General features: G+C 41.1%; 2 protein-coding genes across 3 annotated transcripts in view; both read left to right on the top strand.

Annotated features, from left to right (window-relative positions):
* VIPAS39 (VPS33B interacting protein, apical-basolateral polarity regulator, spe-39 homolog) overlaps nt 1-16,729 on the top strand; it is a 32,371-nt gene extending 15,642 nt beyond the window's left edge. For both annotated transcript variants that reach the window (XM_050798815.1, XM_050798816.1), the window contains exons 10-20: nt 445-547; nt 2,002-2,029; nt 5,206-5,279; nt 7,163-7,238; nt 7,722-7,856; nt 8,778-8,819; nt 9,148-9,237; nt 13,633-13,719; nt 14,307-14,396; nt 14,933-15,037; nt 15,769-16,729. In XM_050798815.1, the coding sequence (XP_050654772.1) occupies nt 445-547; nt 2,002-2,029; nt 5,206-5,279; nt 7,163-7,238; nt 7,722-7,856; nt 8,778-8,819; nt 9,148-9,237; nt 13,633-13,719; nt 14,307-14,396; nt 14,933-15,037; nt 15,769-15,789 (851 nt within the window). In that variant the 3' untranslated portion in view covers nt 15,790-16,729. The remainder of the gene's footprint in view (nt 1-444; nt 548-2,001; nt 2,030-5,205; nt 5,280-7,162; nt 7,239-7,721; nt 7,857-8,777; nt 8,820-9,147; nt 9,238-13,632; nt 13,720-14,306; nt 14,397-14,932; nt 15,038-15,768) is intronic.
* The window catches only part of NOXRED1 (NADP dependent oxidoreductase domain containing 1), a 34,569-nt gene continuing 31,448 nt past the window's right edge, over nt 15,956-19,076 (top strand). Inside the window, exon 1 of the mRNA XM_050798847.1 lies at nt 15,956-16,033. Coding sequence (XP_050654804.1) covers nt 15,997-16,033 — 37 coding nt within the window. The 5' untranslated portion in view covers nt 15,956-15,996. The remainder of the gene's footprint in view (nt 16,034-19,076) is intronic.

Raw genomic sequence — 19,076 nt, forward strand, 5'->3', positions numbered from 1 at the left:
CAGTCAGCAAGGTGTCTGCCACATTCGAGGGGAGAATGCCATGTGCCTTTCATACCAGAATTCATTAGTCAAGTCTATTTCAGAGACAACTGGGGTGGCCTGAGACTTCAGAGCACACATCACATCTCTGAGGGCATCCGTTAGGGTGATGACTACATTAATCACAGAGCCCCCTCAGATGGCTGTGTTGGTTTGAAGAAGTCAGAATCCATGCTAAGTGCCTGCTGTTTGGGTTGGTGTGAAATGCAAAGCTGACTCAATGGCTGTGAGCTGCCCAAGACCATAGAGTGTGTTGATGGTGAATTAAGACGTAGGGGTAAACCATTCTTAGCTTTTGTTAGGCTTTGATGAGATATTGTTTGGAATGTGTGAGTAGGGAGACCAATTTCACACTTGACTAATAGGCTTTAATCTTTCTCAACCTAAATCCTGACTGTCTGACAGAGATCCTCTTCCGAGAGCTGGAGGTGCGACAGGTTGCCCTGAGACATCTTATTCATTTCCTTAAGGAAATAGGGGATCAAAAGCTGCTTTTAGACCTCTTCAGGTAAGAACCGATCGTCTGGTCTATAAAGTTGAGTAAGTACTTGTTTCAAAGCACTCTGAGGGATACAAAGGAACAGAAGACACCAACTGCCCGACAAGCTATTGAAGTGTGAGGAGATAACTAGCAGTACAGCACAGCTTATGAGAAGGTGCAAGCTGGTTAAGAACCAGGCTTTGGAGTCACACGCACTTGGGTTGAATGCTATTACAGATCTCCCACATCATTCATAGAGTGACCTTGGCCAAGTTATCAGCCCTCTTCGTGAGGTTTTCACATCTCTCACATGGAGATGATGACGCCGACCCACAGGGTTATTATGAAGATGAAGGGGTAGTGTGTGAGCCAGCACTTAGCCTAATACCTAGTTTGTAGTATTAATATCTATTTTTTTATTTAAAAAGATGTAGAATAAAGGTATCTTTTATTACTGATTTCTAAGTGATACCAGTGGGAAGTACAGTAGAAGAGAAGAAGGAAATATTTTCAGTCAGGATACCCAAGTGAAGCCTCATGGAAGTGATTAGATTTGCATGGGCCTATAAAACTAGGTAGGATTCTGATTGGTGAGAGAAAGGCATATCTGCTGGGGGTAAAGAGGTCTAAGGTCTTTTATCATATTTTTCTTCCCTCTAATTCCAGTCAGTAGGGACTATTTCCCACCTTTGGATTAAAATATGTGCACATGATGTCCTTTCTTCAGTGTCAGGGAAATGGTTAGAACCTCTGTTTAGACTGACATGTGGCCCAAGGTGACTGTGATTACCCAGTGACTCCAGCACAGCAATGAGCTCCCCAGAAGACTGAGGTGGGGAAAAGCAGGTTACCTGGTTAGGGTCAAGATTACAGGTGTTAGCCAGAAATTTGTAAAAGAAGACATGGTCACAGAGGCTGGCTGCTTCCTCCCTTCCTCCTTCCCTCCTTTCCTCTTTCCCAACGAACAAGGCTTTATCAGGCATCACCTCCAAGCCAAAATGGTAATGTTAATTATGGTGGTCTATTCAGAGTAAAGAAGAATCAGAAGACAAAAGTCCTGGTGCTCCAAGGTTTTACCTAAGCCTTTGGAGGAGGCAAAACACATTGTACTCTGTCCGTGAAAACAGTAAAGAACAATACAGAAAATATGTTTTCAAGATTGTATGAACAGAGAATAGTGCTTTAATCTTAGGGGAAAAAAAAAACAACCAAGTTTTCTGTGGGCCCGAGTAGGTGGCTCTGAGCTTCCCTGTCAGACCTGTTAACAAAGTTATTAGTTCCTTGCAATACCTTCTTGTCCTTGCTTTTTGATCAGCCAGAGAGACCAGGGGAACAATGATACCTGATCAACCATTTATCTTGTGTATAGAGGGAAATGAGTCTGAACTGTGTTTCTCCTAGAGGAGGCACTCTATTTTGTGAGGTTATACTGCCACACATAAATAGATACAAATGCCCTGCTCCCTTCTGCTTCTTCCCAGGTTCCTAGATAGAACAGAAGAGCTGGCGGTAAGTGTGGCCTTTGTTTCAGTTGGGGACCAGTTTAACAGAAATCTAGGCTGGGCATGGTGGCTCACGCCCGTAATCCCAGCATTTTGGGAGGCTGAGGTGGTCGGATCACCTGAGGTCAGGAGTTCAAGACCAGCCTGGCCAACATGGCGAAACCCTGTCTCTACTAAAAATATAAAAATCAGCCGGGTGTGGTGGCGCACGCCTGTAATCCCAGCTGCTTGGGAGGCTGAGGCAGGAGAATTTCTATAACCTGGGATGGGGAGGTTGCAGTGAGCTGAGATCATGCCATTGCACTTCAGCCTGGGTGATAGAGCGACACTCTGTCTCAGAAAAGAAACAAACCCAGAAATCGAAGCCAAACCTCAGCCTCCAAGATCCCAGACTGATTGAGCTATTTTCTTTGATATTGATTATATACAGAAGAGAGAGGCACCTGGAAAACCTGAAAACTTAATCTGAATGATGTATTTTTCTTTTTATATGCTCTTTTGGTTGGGCTTATGAATAAGTTTTAAAAAATAAATATGTGAAAATTGGCCTGGTCAATTTGTAATTTGTTTTTCAGTTGTTTTCAGGTCCTGGTTGGTAGGAGTTTTGGGGTTTTGGCTTCTCACAAAGAAAATGTTGAAGGCTAAGAGGCTAAGAAATCAGATATGGGTCAAGAAGGAAGATAGGTCAAGTTGATGAAACACTTAACATGTTTTGGCTGAGAATTCAATGGCCAAGTGTTAAGATTGAATTTTGGCAGATTTTCACAATCACAGAATGAACTCCTGGAATATAAGAATAAATCTGAAATTTTACCAAAAACTCAATTGTATTATTAAAACTTCAGCAATTCATGTTAAAAAAAAAAAACCAAAAAAACTTGTCATTATAATGCAGCTATAAGAATTTCTAGCCAAGCATGGTGGCTTATGCCTGTAATGCCAGCACTTGGGAGGCTGAGGTGGGAGGAACACTAGAGTCCAGGAGTTGGAGACTAGCCTGGGCAACATAGTGAGATCCCATCTCTAAAAAAATTGTAAAAATTAGTAAAGCATGGTGGCGCATGCTTGAAGTTCCAGCTACCTGGGAAGCTGAGGTGGGAGGATTGCTTAAGTCTGGGAGGTCATGTCTGGGTGAAAGAATGAGACCTTGTCTCAAAAAAAGGATTTCTCAGCACTGTTGATGGCAGGATTGCTTTTTTAGTTACTGTACAACACATTCAGTTGGCACATTAAGTATTGTTAACCTTTGAACAGCATAATTACAATATAATACTGAAAATGCTTTTCAGAAACATGGGTTTTTTTTTGTTTTTGTTTTTGTTTTTGTTTTGAGACAGGCTGGAGTACAGTGGTGCATGATCATGTATTTTACATATAGTTTACTGCAGATTCCCAATTCCTGGTTCAAGCCTCAGGCTCCCAAGTAGCTGAGATTACAGGTGCACATGACCACACCTGACTAATTTTTTAAAATCTTTCTGTAGAGATGGGGGTCTCCATTTGTTTGCCAGGCTGGTCTCAAACTCCTAACTTCAAGCTGTCCTCCCACCTTGGCCTTCCACAGTTTTAGGATTACAGATGTGAACCATCTCACCTGGCTCAGTAACATGTTTTCTGAAAGGAACTTGTACTTCATATTCAAAGCATGAGACAATCTGAAAAATCCTTTTTCTTAATCAACTGAAAATGATTGGTAGCCTGTAGTAATCACTGAAAAGCTGTTTATATTTTTAAATCTCTGTAAGTTCAAAACTATAAGGATTTTTCTTCTTACAGCATTCTTGTAAACTTTTTTGTTTTGAATTTGATTAGTGAGAATAAATGTGTTTTGGGTAACTCATTTTAATCTAAAACTTTATTTTCTTTATACTCATGTTTGAATTGAAGATGATTTATCATGCATGTTGTTGTATATAGATTTTGAATTTTTCAACCTTGTAAACTTTGGAAGTGGCAAGGCTGATAGTACACTTTTAGTGTATGTCCACAGAATATGAAGGTTTCCCAAGAAGAACTTTTCTTGAAAGACCTAAGGCTGAAATGGAATTGAATAACAAAAAATTAACTATACCTCTTAAAGATTACTTTCTTTAATATTAGGAATGATTGTACACCAACTATTTTATATGAAATGTTTTACAAAGATTGGATTATGATATATAATTTCTGTTATTCTGTCTTATGTTATTTACATTTTTACATTTACATTTTTATATACAGCTGTTGGCTCAATCTGTGAATATTTATGAACAGTGAGTCAGAATGACATGCCCTATTTATATTACTGATGATAATTGTTAGATGTTGACATGATCATACTACCATTGATCATGCACATGATCAAGGGTGCCAAAAATAACACTGAAATACGCATTTAACTCTTTGACTTTTCAAAATCTAAATTTGAAGCAAAATATTCATTTTCGGTTAAATACTGAGGCTAAAGTGAAACTTAAAGGTAAAGCTCAGTACTGTATCTACTCAGTGCTTCATTATATAGATCAGCACTGGCCAATAGAACTTTCTACGATGATAGAAATATTCCATATTTGGGTCGGGCGCGGTGGCTCACATCTGTAATCCCAGCACATTGGGAGACCAAGGTGGGGCGGGTCACCTGAGGTCAGGAGTTCGAGACCATGATGGTGAAACCGTGCCTCTACTAAAAATACAAAAATTAGCCAGGCATGGTGGTGGGTGCTTGTAATCCCAGCTACTCGGGAGGCTGAGGCAGGAGAATCACTTGAACCCGGGAGGCAGAGGTTGCAAGAAGCTGAGATTGTGCCATTGCACTCCAGCCTGGGCAACAAAAGCGAGACTCCATCTCAAAAAAAAATATATACATATTTATGTTGTCCAATATAGTAGCCCTGGTCACATGTAGCTATTGAGTTCTTTAAAAGTAGCTAGTGTTAACTAAGGAGGTGAATTTCTACTTTAATTAATTTAAATTTAAAGAAATGGTTGTAGCTAGTGGCTATTGTATTGTACAGTGCAGTTATAGATAAACCTACTAATGATATGTAGTCACTCTTTGCCTATCCCCCCGCCCGCCCTCCATAACCATTTATACCAAGAAATGAAGAATTTGTTTTTTCTTAAAGCATGGGAAGTTCAGTTATTTAGCTATCTCCCTCATCTAAGGAGACAAAATACCTCAAAGCCTTTTTCTGCTTTTTGTAGCTATCTCATTATCGAGAGCATTTGAACATTCAGGACCCTGACAAACGAAAAGAATTTCTTAAGACCTGTATTGGGTAAGTATGGGGGAGAAATGATTTTAAGTATCAATACCTTTACCCAGAAGGAATGAAGAAAATTAAAAAGGGTGGAATGGATAGGCAGGAAGGGAAGGGCTAACAATGAATCACACCAGCATCATTCAGGGTCACCTCATGCAGTGGTGTTCACACACTTGTCCCCAGCAGAGTTTCCACTGCTTAGTGGTAAACCGAGAAAAAAAAAAGACAAATGTAAAGAGATTTTTTTCCCACAGCCAAATTTATTTAATTTGAAATGTTATCTTTTATTGTCCTCACTTTTCTCCTCTTATTTGGTATCAAAATGCGTTGTACCTTTTTTTTTGTGACCTTAAGTAATAAAAAGATAGCAATACTTTAGGGACCTGATGCATTTTTTTCAGTGTTACTGGTCCTTGAAACCCCAAAGTCCAAGAACCACTGATCCAGGGCAAGCTTTCATCCAGAATTTAAATTATTACAAAACCCAGCTCTGCATATTCCTGTGACAGGGTGCCCGTTGCTCTTGAAACAGCTCAGTTTGTTTTTGAACAACCTTCATTGTTGGAAAGTGCTTCCTTATGTTAAGCTGAAACTTGCTTCCCTGTATCTTTTGAGACAGGTGTAGCGTCTCCCAAGTAGTCCTTGCTTCTTTAGGTTCAGCACTCATGGTTGTTTCAACCATTCCTCGTGTGACATGATTTCCTGGCTTCAAGTTTAGAAATTCGATTATATCAGTGAAATCCATTTAATGTTACCAAATACTGAGATATGTTATATGGCCTCTGGAAAACAAGGAGAAAAGTTAAAATAGTGAAGTAACTAGAATTTAAAGCATCTCTCTAATTTATCTCTTCTAAAAATTCACTGTGGCTAAAACTTATCTGGAATAGTGCAATTAAAACTCAGAGTTCTTCCTGGAGTGCGCAGAGGACGGGGAATAATGCAGTACTTTTTAAAAGATAGACCTGTGAACTGGGCATTTAAAACCTGACTTCTGTTCCTGGCCTTCCCCATTGACTGACCACATAACTTTTTGGCAAGATGCTATCCCTTAGCATCTTCATGTATAACAATAATGCGGCCGGGTGTGGCGGCTCACGCCTGTAATCCCAGCACTTTGGGAGGTTGAGGTGGGTAGATCACAAGGTTAGGAGATCAAGACCATCCTGGCCAACATGGTGAAACCCCGTCTCTACTAAAAATACAAAAATTAGCTGGGTGTGGCAGCATGCGCCTGTAGTCCCAGCTACTCAGGAGGCTGAGGCAGGTGAATTGCTTGAACCCAGGAGGTGGAGATTGTAGTGAGCCAAGATCACTCCACGGCACTCCAGCCTGGGCGACACAGAGAGACTCCATCTCAACACAAACAAAAAGCATAATGCAGTGTTGAAGACAGGACCCTTGACATTTGTGATATTTGTCAATCTATAAACATACCACCATGCCATGTAATTTAATTTGCCTTTTGTACTCTGCAATAAAATAATGGCTAACAAATCTAGGTGTCCCCTCAGTAAGTTAAGCACAAGCCACAGAATTTCACTGGGATGTGGATGATGGGCAGTTGCCTAGGCTCACTCATTAGCTTTGTGACTGGTTCACCAAATATTCCAGCTTCCAAAATGAGAAGATCCTAATTCATTTATCAGCAAAATTATGAGTGACTATAAGTATTTTGTGGACTTTCAGGATCCCTCTTGAATTGGCAAAACCTTTAATACGAAATTCACGCCATTCATGCTATGTCTTTCTTCCTCTAAGGGACGCTCTAAAGGTGAACTGAGATCAGACTTGTGAGGCACCATGAGCCTCTTATACTTATGCTGGTGATTTGGTTTAGTTGGGTTTGTTTCCTTTTTCGAATAGAGAAAAATACTAACCTTCTGGCACTCTACCAGCTTGCCATTTTCAGCAGAAGATTCTGCACACATACAGGACCATTACACGCTCCTGGAACGCCAGATCATTATTGAGGTTAGACTCCTCATCTCCACATCTGCGTCAGTGCCAAGGCTCAGTGCCATTCAGCATCTAGGAGATTTCCATACTCTGCATGTGGGTCATTTCTTGTTGGTTTCTAAAAGCCTTTCATTTTCTGCCTCTATACAATAGCCCCCTTCCTCCATTGTTTTTAGGATCCTTTTTCCTCTTACCAGCTGTTAACCTGGAAGTATTTCTTCTTCATCCCAAATCTCCCATGTCATCACCACTTCTATTTGTTTCCATCCAACGTGGATCCATGATCACTTTATGGATTTTAAACTACCCTGGGGATCTCCTAGGCAATTTCTTTCTTTTTCTCTTCTTTGTTTTCACTCCTTGGGTGGGAAACACAACTGCTGTAATATTAAAAGACTTTTCTCCTGCCTCTACTCATGGACATTGTTTTTTGTTGTTGTTGTTTTTGTTTTTTTGTTTTGTTTTGTTTTGTTTTTTACTTGGCTCACTCTACCATAGGCAAATGATCGCCATCTAGAATCAGCAGGACAGACTGAGATCTTCCGAAAGCACCCCCGCAAAGCTTCCATCCTCAACATGCCACTAGTGACAACGCTTTTCTACTCCTGCTTCTATCACTACACGGAGGCTGAGGTACAGGCAAAATATGGAAGATTCCACAAAAAACAGTTCAAATCCAGTACTTTTATGTACTCTATTAATAATGGGTATGTATAGTTCTCAGAAATCCACCTGGAAGCTTTCCTGGCCCTCACCAGGGATAAGAGGGTCTCATCTGGCCAGGAGGGAAGAGGTTTGTAAGGTTTGTGGCTTCAAGTGAGCTGGCATGCTAGCATAGCAAGTTCTATCCCTGGTGCTGTTACCTGTAGAAGTCTCTGTTCAAAGGTCTGTGATTTCAAATGGATTAGCATGGTGTGGAGAAGAGCAGCAGGGTAGCAAGTAGCTGTGGATACTTTTTTTTTTCCCTGAGATGGAGTCTTGCTCTGTCACCCAGGCTGGAGCACAGTGGTGTGATCTTGGCTCACTGTAACCTCCGCCTCCCAGGTTCAAGCAATTCTCCTGCCTCAGCCTCCTGAGTAGCTGGGATTACAGGTGTGTGCCACTACTCCTGGCTAATTTTTTTTTGTATTTTTAGTACAGATGGGGTTTCACCATGTTGGCCAAGCTGGTCTTGAACTGACCTCGTGATCCACCTGCCTCGGCCTCCCAAAGTGCTGGGATTATAGGCGTGAGCCACCGCGCCCGGCCGTTCCTTTTTCTTTCTAAATTTTTCGAAGAAGTTTGGATTCCATGATAACAGGCAGACATTTTCCCCTTATTTGGATTAGCAGAAAATGGGAAAAAGCACCGTACTTATTAATCCAGTTCCCGATAAGCCAGCTTATAGTGGTATCTGACTATTCCCAATGGAGCTTTTCTCTGAAATTAACTTCTGTGTTTAAATGGCAACAGAGTAAGATGTAGAAAGTCTCTGTAGTGGGAGAGAAAATGAGAGCTTGGGTGGTACATGGGAAAGTCAATATCACTAAAGTTCCTTTTTCGCTTTCATCCTAGGGGACATTCAGCAGTCCCGTCAACCTGAAGAAGACATTTAAGGTAGATACAAATTGGTCAGTGTTATGAAAGGAGTGATCAGGGTAACTACATGGAGTGGATGTTGCTTTGTAACCCTGTGCAGTATGTCCTTTGATATTCAAGGTTGAAGGTGGAAAGGAATGAGTTTGGGAAAGTGAGAGAAGACTGAATGCCCTATAGCAGTGGTGGGGCTTGGGAATTAAGAAGTTCTTGAACTGAGAAATGTTTTGATTTTAAGAGCAGAGTCAATATCAGGAAATATTTAATGTCTGTCTGTTCTAAAATTCTCAAGCACCCCCATTGATGTATTTCTACTTCCCCTTAATTTTTCTTGGTCTCTGCTTTTCAGATCCCAGACAAACAGTATGTGCTGACAGCCCTGGCTGCTCGTGCCAAGCTTCGAGCCTGGAATGATGTAGATGCCCTATTCACCACAAAGGTGTGTGCCCTGGAACTGTTTAATGCTGCTGAGGCCTTGGGAGACAGAAGGGTTCTATCATGTTACAAGTTCTGCTTACTGGTGTACATTTTTCCTCCAACTTTTTATTTTCCAAAATTTCGAACCTAAAGAAAAGTTGAAAGAATGAATTTTATAGTTCATATAATAATCAAATATATACTATAATAGTATAATAGTCTTTATCCACATCACTAATTTATTAACAATTTTGGCCGGGTGCGGTGGCTCATGCCTGTGATCCCAGCACTTTGGGAGGCCAAGGAGGGTGGATCACGAGGTCAGGAGATTGAGACCATCCTAGCTAAAACAGTGAAACCCCATCTCTACTAAAAGTACAGAAAATTAACCGGGCATGGTGGCGGGTGCCTGTAGTCCCAGCTACTCGGGAGGCCGAGGCAGGAGAATGACGTGAACCTGGGAGGTGGAACTTGCAAGGAGCCAAGATTGCGCCACTGTACTCCAGCCTGGGCGACAGAGTGAGACTCCTCCGTCTCAAAAAAAAAAAAAAAAAAATTTTGCTATGTATGCTTTCTCTTTTTCTATACCTATGTGTTTTTCTTTTCTGAATCATTTGAAAGCTGTAGGCATCTTAACACCTCTCCTTTAATACTTCATAAGCACAATATTGGACCGGGCATGGTGGCTCACGCCTATAATCCCAGTACTTTGGGAGGCCGAGGTGGATGGATCACCTGAGGTCAGGAGTTTGAGACCATCCTGGCCAACATGGTGAAACCCCATCTCTACTAAAAATACAAAAATTAGCTGGGCTTGGTGGTGTGTGCCTGTAATCCCAGCTACTTGGGAGGCTGAGGTGAGAGAATTGCTTGAACCCAGAAGGTAGAGGTTGCAGTGAGCCAAGATTGCGCCATTGCACTCCAGCCTGGGCAACAAGAGTAAAATCCTGTCTCAAAAAAAAAAAAAAAATTACATATATATAGATATATAATTATCACTAAAAAAATTTAACATTAATATAATAATATATATTTAATCATGGTCCATATTTAAATTAGTTCTTTATAGCTGGTTTTGGTTTGCTTCTGTATTTTTTTCTATCAGGATCCAATCAAAGACCTTGCATTGAGTTTGGTTGTCATGTCTCTACTGATTTGCCTTTTTTTAAATTAATTTTTATTGTATATATTTAAGGTATAACGTAATGTTTTGATCTACATATACATAGTGAAATGATTATACAGTCACACCAATTAACATCCATCATCTCACAGTTAGCCATTTTTTGTGAGTGTGGTAAGAGCCCCTAAAATTCACTCTCTCAGCAAATTTCCAGTATACACCACACTATTATTAACTGTAGTCCTTGTGCTGTACATTAGATTTCTAAATTTATTCATCCTGCATAACTACAACTTTGACCTACATTTTCCCCTCTCTAGAAACTACTTTCTATGTGTCTGACTTTTGTAGATCCTACGTATGAGTGAGATCAGGAAGTTATTTTCCTTTCTGTGTCTGGCTTGTTTCACTTAGCATAATGTCCTCCGGGTTCATCCATGCTGTCATATGTCAGGATCTCCTTATTAAGTTCTGAATACATTCCATTGTATATGTGTACCACAATTGGTTTATCGATTCATCCATCAGTAGACACTTAAGTTATTTCCATATCTTCGCTCTTGTGAATAATGCCACAATAAACATAGGAGTGTAGATGTCTCTGTGAGATGCTGATTGCATTTCCTTTGGATATATACCCAGTAGTGGGATTTCTGGATAATATTTTAGTTCTGTTTAAACATTTTTGAGGAACGCCTATACTGTTTTTCATGATGGCTGCACTAATTTACATTCCCACCGACAACAGTATACTGGGGTCTCTTTTTGCTACACCCTTGCCAGCACTTGTTATCTTTCTTCTTTTTTTTTTAAAGATAAATGTTATTATATATTGTATATATTTAAGTTATACAATAAGATGTTACGAGTTACACGTAGATAGTAAAATGGTTACTACAGTGAATCAAATCAACATATCTATCATCTCAAATTATTTTTTGTGGCAAAAGCAGCTAAAATCTACTCATTTAGCAAAACTCCTGATTACAGTACAATATTATTAACTATAGTCCTCATCTTGTAGTTAGATCTCTAAAGCTAATGTTCCAGCATGTATGTATATATATACCATAGTTCCATAGTTTCTGTATCCATTTGTCTGTCAATGAACACTTAAATTGTTTCCTTATCTTGGCTATTTTTTTGGGGGGAGGGAATTATTTATTTGTTTATTATTTTTGTAAGTTATAGACATTTAAATTCTCAGCAATAACTTATAATAGTTACATTTCATGAATAGTTAACATCTCATGAATAGTGTTACAATGAATGTGGAAATGCAAGTATCTTTATGAGGTGATGATTTCATTTCTTTTGGGTATATACCCAAAAGAAGGATTGATTACTGGGTCATATGGTAGTTCTATTTTTATTTTTATTTTTATTTTTATTTTTATTTTTATTTTTTTGAGAGAGGCTCTCACTCTCACCCAGGCTGAAGTGCAGTGGCATGACCGTAGCTCACAGCAGGCTGATCCACATTGGCTACCCCAATCTACATTCCCACCAACAGGGTACAAGAGTTCCGTTTCCCCGCACCCTTGCTAACACATCATTTGTCTTTTTGATAACAGCCATCTTAACAGGTGTGATGTGATGTCTTATTGTAGCTTTGATTTGCATTTCCTTGATGATTAGTGATATTGATCACCTTTTCATATACCTCTTGGCCATTTTCATGTTTTCTTTGGAGAAATGTCCATTCAGGTCTTTTGCCCATTTTTTAAATTTGGTAATTTTTATTTCTGCTATTGACTTGTGCGAGTTCTTTATATGTTTTAGATATTGATCCCTTATCAGATATGTGGTTTACAAATATTTTCTTCTAACCCATAGGCTGCCTTTCATTTTGATTGTTTCTTTTGCCACGTGCAGCTTTGTAGTTTGATGTAATCCAATTTACTTTTTGCTTTGGTAGTCTGAGCCTCTGGTGTGATATCCAAAAAATCATTGCCAAGGCCAATGTCAAGGAGCTGTTTCCCATGTTTTCTTCTAGGAGTTTTATCGCTTCAGGTCTTATGCTTAGATCTATTATCCATTTTGAGTTGATTTTTGTGTATGGTGTAAGATAAAGGTCTAATTTCATTGTTTTACATGTGGAAATCCAGTTTTCCCAGCACCACTTGTTGAAGAGACTATCCTTTCCCCATTGGGTCCACTTGGTGCTTTTGTTGAAAATTAGCTGACCATGTATGCTTGGGTTTATTTCTAGGCTCTCTATTCTATTCCACTGGTCTATGTGTTTGTTTTTATGCCAGCACTGTACTGTTTTGATTACTATATATAACTTTGTAATATAATTTGAAATCATGAAGCATGTTGCCTCCTACCCCTACCCACCCCCCTTTTTTTTTGTTTTGAGATGGAGACTTGCTCTGTCACCCAGGCTGGAGTGAAGTGGCGCAATCTCGGCTCACTGCAACCTCTGCCTCCTAGGTTCCAGCTAATCTCCTGCCTTAGCCTCCCAAGTAGCTGGGATTAAAGGCATGCGCCACCATGCCCAGCTGATTTTTGTATTTTTAGTAAAGATGGGGTTTCACTGTGTTGGCCAGGCTGGTCTCGAACTCCTAGCCTCAAGTGATCCTCCCACCTAGGCCTCCCAAAGTGCTGGGATTACAGGCATGAACCACCGCACCCGGCCTTCATTTTGTTTTTCTTTAACATTGATTGCTTTGGCTATGCGGGATCTTTGGTGATTCCATATGAATTGGTTTACATTTTTAATATCTGTTTTTCCATTGTAGGTTTGAAATTTTTTCTGTTTTTCCCATTTGTTAATTATGTAATTAGTTGTATTAACAAAGCAATACATTTCTGTTGTCAAAATCAAACACTGTATTAAAGTATAGAAAGAGTGAAGTTCCTTTTTCATTTTCTACCTACTCCTATCTCACCCCCTTTCTCAAGGCAAACACTGTTAAAAGTTTAGACCTTCCCTCATGAATTTGCAAATAAACATCTATACTTATAAAGATATGGAAGATGGAATTATTTTCTACATTGATAAGTTCATACTACAAATATTAAGTAAGTTACTTACCCCATTTAGTAGTATTTCAAGACTTTTCCCTGCATTCATTTCTATAGATCTAAGAAGTTATTTCAAACCTGATTCATTTCTACTTTCTCAAATCGCTTGATTTTTCTGAAAAATTCATTTCTCATTATTTCTGTATCCTTCAGCACCTCCACCCACCCACCACATTATTCTGGTCTGATCATAAAACATAGACTAGCCTAGAATGTGTTGAGTGTGCCTGGCCTACCTACCGCTGCCCCATCTTCCTCTTTCAGAACTGGCTGGGCTATACCAAGAAGAGAGCACCCATTGGCTTCCATCGGGTTGTCGAAATTTTGCACAAGAACAATGCCCCTGTGCAGGTAATGGTTCCTAAAGAGAGTTGGGTACAGGATATTCTCGGATACCTAACTTTAAGCCTCTTACTGGTCAGTGATGGGAAACCCGATCTGCCCTTGTTTTCCTTTAAAGGCAGCACAATGGTTGCAATAGGCCTCAAGATAGAAAAGGCCAGGGATTGAAATTCTCTCCCTTTCTCCCCTTTAGAAACAATTCCAAACTGTCCTCTCTGAGTAGCATCTACTATGTTAGCCCAAGTGGAATATTGAGGTACCGTTCAAATGATAGAGAAGCAGAACTCGTGGAGAAAAGACATCAGGGAAAAAGGAGCAGGGCACTGGATCAGATCTAGAGCACTGTCATTGCTGGCGTGTGTATCTGGCTCTAGGATCAGGAGAAGTGCGCTCTTTCCTGCTTACTGAGGCAGCATGGAAGTACTGTGTAGCATTACCTCATTCCCATTGCAGAACTAGTCCTATGGTTGATGACGGGAATTGTAAACATTCGCTGTTGAACTCTTTTGCCGTCTTCAGGACTTTCTTTTGTACCTTGTATAGCTCTGTGCCTTATGGGTCTTTGAATCATTAATCGGAAGTACCTCTTCGCACAGATATTACAGGAGTATGTCAATCTGGTGGAAGATGTGGACACAAAGTTGAACTTAGCCACTAAGTTCAAGTGCCATGATGTCGTCATTGATGTGAGTCCCCAAGAAATGGGAGTCCTCCGTTAGATCCTCAGTGGCGGGGGTGCAGTGGTGGGGATTATAATATTCTCTGTCCAAGATCCTGAGGTGCTACCACCAGTTTTGACTGAATGAACAGAATAATCTGGCAAGAGTTCGTTTGGAGACCAGCATTCCTGTGTTATTTTCCCAGCCCTCTGACTAGTTTCTCTGTGTTTTTATAAACTTGTCATACTTAGAGAATTCATAGAACTAAATCAAGCTACATAAGCTGTGTAGTCTTCTCTCCAACATGGAGTTCTGTAGGCATTGGACCCCACTGTCATCCCACTATAGCCTCTCAGCCTCTCTTTGAGCCTTGGGTCAAAGTGATAATGACAAAAAGAAATAAGCCCTCATGTGGGCACAGTAGCACACACTTGTAGTTCCAGCTACTCAGGAGCCTGAGGAGAGAGGATTGCTTGAGCCCAGGAGTTTGAGACCATCCTGGGTAAAAAGAACCCTGTACAGAAGGCTGATTGGAGGTTCGTATTGTTTGTTTTGATGCACAGACCTGCCGGGACCTGAAGGATCGTCAACAGTTGCTAGCATACAGGAGTAAGGTAGATAAAGGATCAGCAGAGGAGGAGAAGATTGATGCTCTTCTCAGCAGCTCGGTGAGCAGCTACAGTTTATCCCTCCAGCAGGCTCAGGAGACAGTTCACAAAACAGTACCAAGTATATGTTCCCAAGGCCTGGAAGGATTGCAGTTGGCTAATCCACATGGATGTAAGGCTCTCCTCTGGCCACAATGTCAAAAGCACTGCTTTGAATAGCAGAAATTACTCCTGAGATGCGGTATGATAGGGGGGTAATCTGGGGACCTCAAGCTAAGACTCAACTGTAATACTCTGATAATAGTTAAACCTAGCAGGTAGGAGAAACTAAATATTGAAAGTATGAAAACATGTTTCAGATTCAGAATATCCAAACTGTATGGTCTCATGGGGATGGATGGGACCTACCTGTTGAAAATAAGAAGTGGGTGAAATAGATGTTAACTATCTGGGGAGCACAGCTGGTTCATCTCTCACAGCATGAAATTACTGAGCTTTTTGTTAATATGAAAGTTAGTTCCCTGTTAGGTATTTTGGGACCTACCTTAGAGTCAAATGACCAAAATTAGGCTTGTAAAATACAAAATAGGTGTTTAATGCATCTTTGAATAAATGAACTCCCCCACATATTTTTAAAAATTTCTCAACATCCTCTACCTCCCGATCTGATTCTACTTTTTCTTTTCCTTACATTATCTAGCTATGGGCCTTGTTTTGTTGCATTTTCTCTGCCTTGCTATAGGGATAAGTGAAAACTGATCATACACCTTCATTGTTTCCTCTTTCCACAGCAAATTCGATGGAAGAATTAAGTGGCATTGACTACCCTGAAACCTGCCTCATTTCCTCCTTTCCTGCCTGTGAAAGTAGAGAGAGCTCCTCTTTGAGAGAGCTGCAGCATCACATCGCTTGAGCCCATTATCAACAGGCAGTGCCAGCTACTCTTGACACAGATAACTTCTGACTGAACTTCTGTCCAAGGAACATCATCTGAGGATTGAGATCTAAAGCTTTGACTCATGAGAATGATTCTCTTCACCTGGTGCTCATATGAAGGTGGGAGTGATTTCTAGATTGGGCCCCTACTGGGTAAGATCTCACTTGGTCTGAGAAAAGTGACTGCTCCAGAAAGGAAGAAGTACAGGTGTCATAGGGTGACCACTCCATTCCACTCAGCTAATTATGATCCAGGACTTGGTGCTGGACATTGGCAGTTCTGCTCTGAATGAAGTCAGAACAGAACCAAAATGGCCTCAGGAAGGAATGCCAGTGTTTCCCAAGACCTGCTGGAGATGCACTCACACCAGACTGCACAGACCCCTCCACATTATGCCACACATTGCCTAGACGTTGTGTTTCCTCAGCCATTTCCCCTCTGCTGCCCAGTTTACTCTGTCCAAAACCCTAAGGTTCTTCTCTCACTTGAACACAGATGACCTTGCTTGGGTGATGAGACATCCCCTTTATCTCTTCCTCTACTGCTAGCCCAGACCTGTCACTTTCTAAGAAGCTCAGATGCAGCAGTGCTGGAGAGCTCTCTCTTTATGCAAAAATCTCATTTCACCAGGAGCTTTCAGAAGTTTCACCTGGGCTAAACTCAGCAGCATTTCTGTTAGGATATTTAGATGGAGGTTTTATTTTCACACTTGGATTCTTCCTTTGTACCAATATTTGCCTCCTTTTCTGTGACTGAACTGGGTTTTTCTGACATGCGTAGACTCCTAATAAAAGTATTTCTTCCTTGGTGCCTTCTCTCCTGCTCCTGGTGGTTTTGTGCAGAATTATGAAATAATTGCTCAGGATCTTAGGATTATTACAAGTCTTCCTCAATGACTGCATTCAGCAGCCTGTCAGCACATGTCAGGTTATAGGGTAACAGTGCTATGGCAAAGCAGGGCTATGTGGTTAACAGAAGCCTGACTTTTTCCAACTCTACCACTAACTAGTTATGTGATGCTGGGTGAGTCCCTTTCTTTCTCTGGATTCATTAGATAATCTAAAATTTTATAGAGTTTGTTTGTTTGTGAGACGGAGTCTCGCTCTGTCACCCAGGCTGGAGTGCAGTGGCGCTCTCAGCTCACTGCAACCTCCACCTCCCAGGTTCAGATGATTCTCCTGCCTCAGCCTCCCGAGTAGCTGGGATTACAGGTGCCTGCCACCACGCCCAACTAATTTTTGTATTTTTAGTAGAGACGGGGTTTCACCATGTTGGCCAGGCTGGTATTGAACTCCTGACCTCAGGTGATCCTCCTGCCTTGGCCTCCCAAAGTGTTGGGATTACAGGCATGAGCCACCACACCCGGCCTGTTTTTAAATAGACATGGTCTTGCTCTGTCACCCTCATGGCTCACTGCAGCCTTGACATCCCAGATTCAAGCAATCTTCCTGCTTCAGCCTCCTGAGTAGCTGGGACTACAGGCATGTGCCACCACACCCAGCTAACATTTTGTAGAGTTCTGTGCTCCTGTGACTGTGGAGTGGGTGAAGTCACAGAAAGAAAAGAGAAGATGCTCTTACAGAGGCGCATACCATGCTTTAAGGCAATATGGTTCTCAACTGGAGGCAGTTTTGCCCCTCAAGAGACATTTGGCAATGTTCGAAGTTGCTTTCTGTTGCCACACTAGGAGTGCTACTGGCATCCAGTGGGTAGAGGTCAGGGATGCTGCTAAATGTCCTACAATCCACGGGACACCCCACAACAAAGAATTATCCTGCCCAAATGTTAGTAACACCAGTGTTAAGAAACTCTGCTTTAAGGGGATCAGACTCCAGCTTTTGCTTCTCCACTTTGCAATTCCAGGTAACCTCATGTTTAGTTCCTTTCTTGATCATCCTTCTTGCTATTGAAGAAACAAGAGTTTAATTTACTAGATTGTACTAAAATTATTGGTTCATCTTCAAACAAATAGTGGTTACTTTATTACCTAGTATATTGGTTAGGGTTCATTTAGAGAAGCAGAACCATTGGGCATATATATGCATTATCTAATCTAATCTATATATGCAGTTTGTTAGAGACATTTGACCTTTCTCTGACCTGTTAGAGAAATTGGATGAGAAGTACTGAGGAGTAGAGCCTGTCTTTTCTGTTTGAGTACTTCCACTCAAGTATGGCAGCTGGAGGGTCTGATTAAGGTAGTTGTCTTCATGTCCAGTGGTAGAGCTTGAAATCCATAGGGAAGGCCGTGAACAAGGGAAGATCATTATAAAGTGAGTGAGCAGGGACTAGGACCCATGTCAGTTCTCACAGCCCCCAACCTTCATGAAGTGGGTGTCCTGCTGCTGGAAAAGCTAGTGGCCTTTGTCATGGAACCGAAAAACACCCAGCCCAGGAGTGAGCAACTGAAGAAGGAACCAGGGAAGATGTAGCAGTTACAGGTCCAACTGTTGCCCCTCACCAGCAAGGTACCCAGCAGATAAACAGCAACATGTGTGAACTACAAAAGTACTTCCTCTGATTATGCACACTGAAACACAAGTTGGTTACTGTTCATTTCCACCCTCCTGGTCTTGCACAGAAATATCTCCGGTGGTCCACCTTAACCAGAAACATACAGGGAAGGGAATTCTGGAAATTGCAGTTCAGCCTAGCCAAGGTGACATGATACAAAACAGTAACAACTGATGCCTACTTTTGAGAATGCATAAGTAAAGGATAGGCCTAGAATTCATGTCTGTACAACTTGTATGCTGCATTGGTCATACTGATCTAGGAGGTTTTGAGCTTCTTTTTCCTTTGGAGCAGGAAGCATTACTTGGCAACATTAGGATGACCTACTGACTGTTTTGGTGTAAGGAAGTGTTTCTTGGGTTTGATGAGAACTTCCATGCCCCACATTTCAAGTGTAGAGGCTTTGCTTTTGTTTTATGTTACTTTTTTTTTTTTGAGATGGTGTCTCGTTCTGTCGCTGAGGCTGGAGTGCAGTGGCACAATCTCTGCTCAGTGCAACCAACCTCCACCTCCTAGGTTCAAGCAGTTCTCCTGCCGCAGCCTCCTGAGTAGCCAAGATTACAGGCATGTGCTATCACACCTGGCTAATTTTTGTATTTTTAGTAGGGACGGGGTTTCACCGTGTTGACCAGGCTGGTCTCGAACTCC

The sequence above is a fragment of the Macaca thibetana genome, chromosome 7 (assembly GCF_024542745.1).
Source record: "Macaca thibetana thibetana isolate TM-01 chromosome 7, ASM2454274v1, whole genome shotgun sequence".
Lineage (NCBI taxonomy): Eukaryota > Metazoa > Chordata > Mammalia > Primates > Cercopithecidae > Macaca > Macaca thibetana.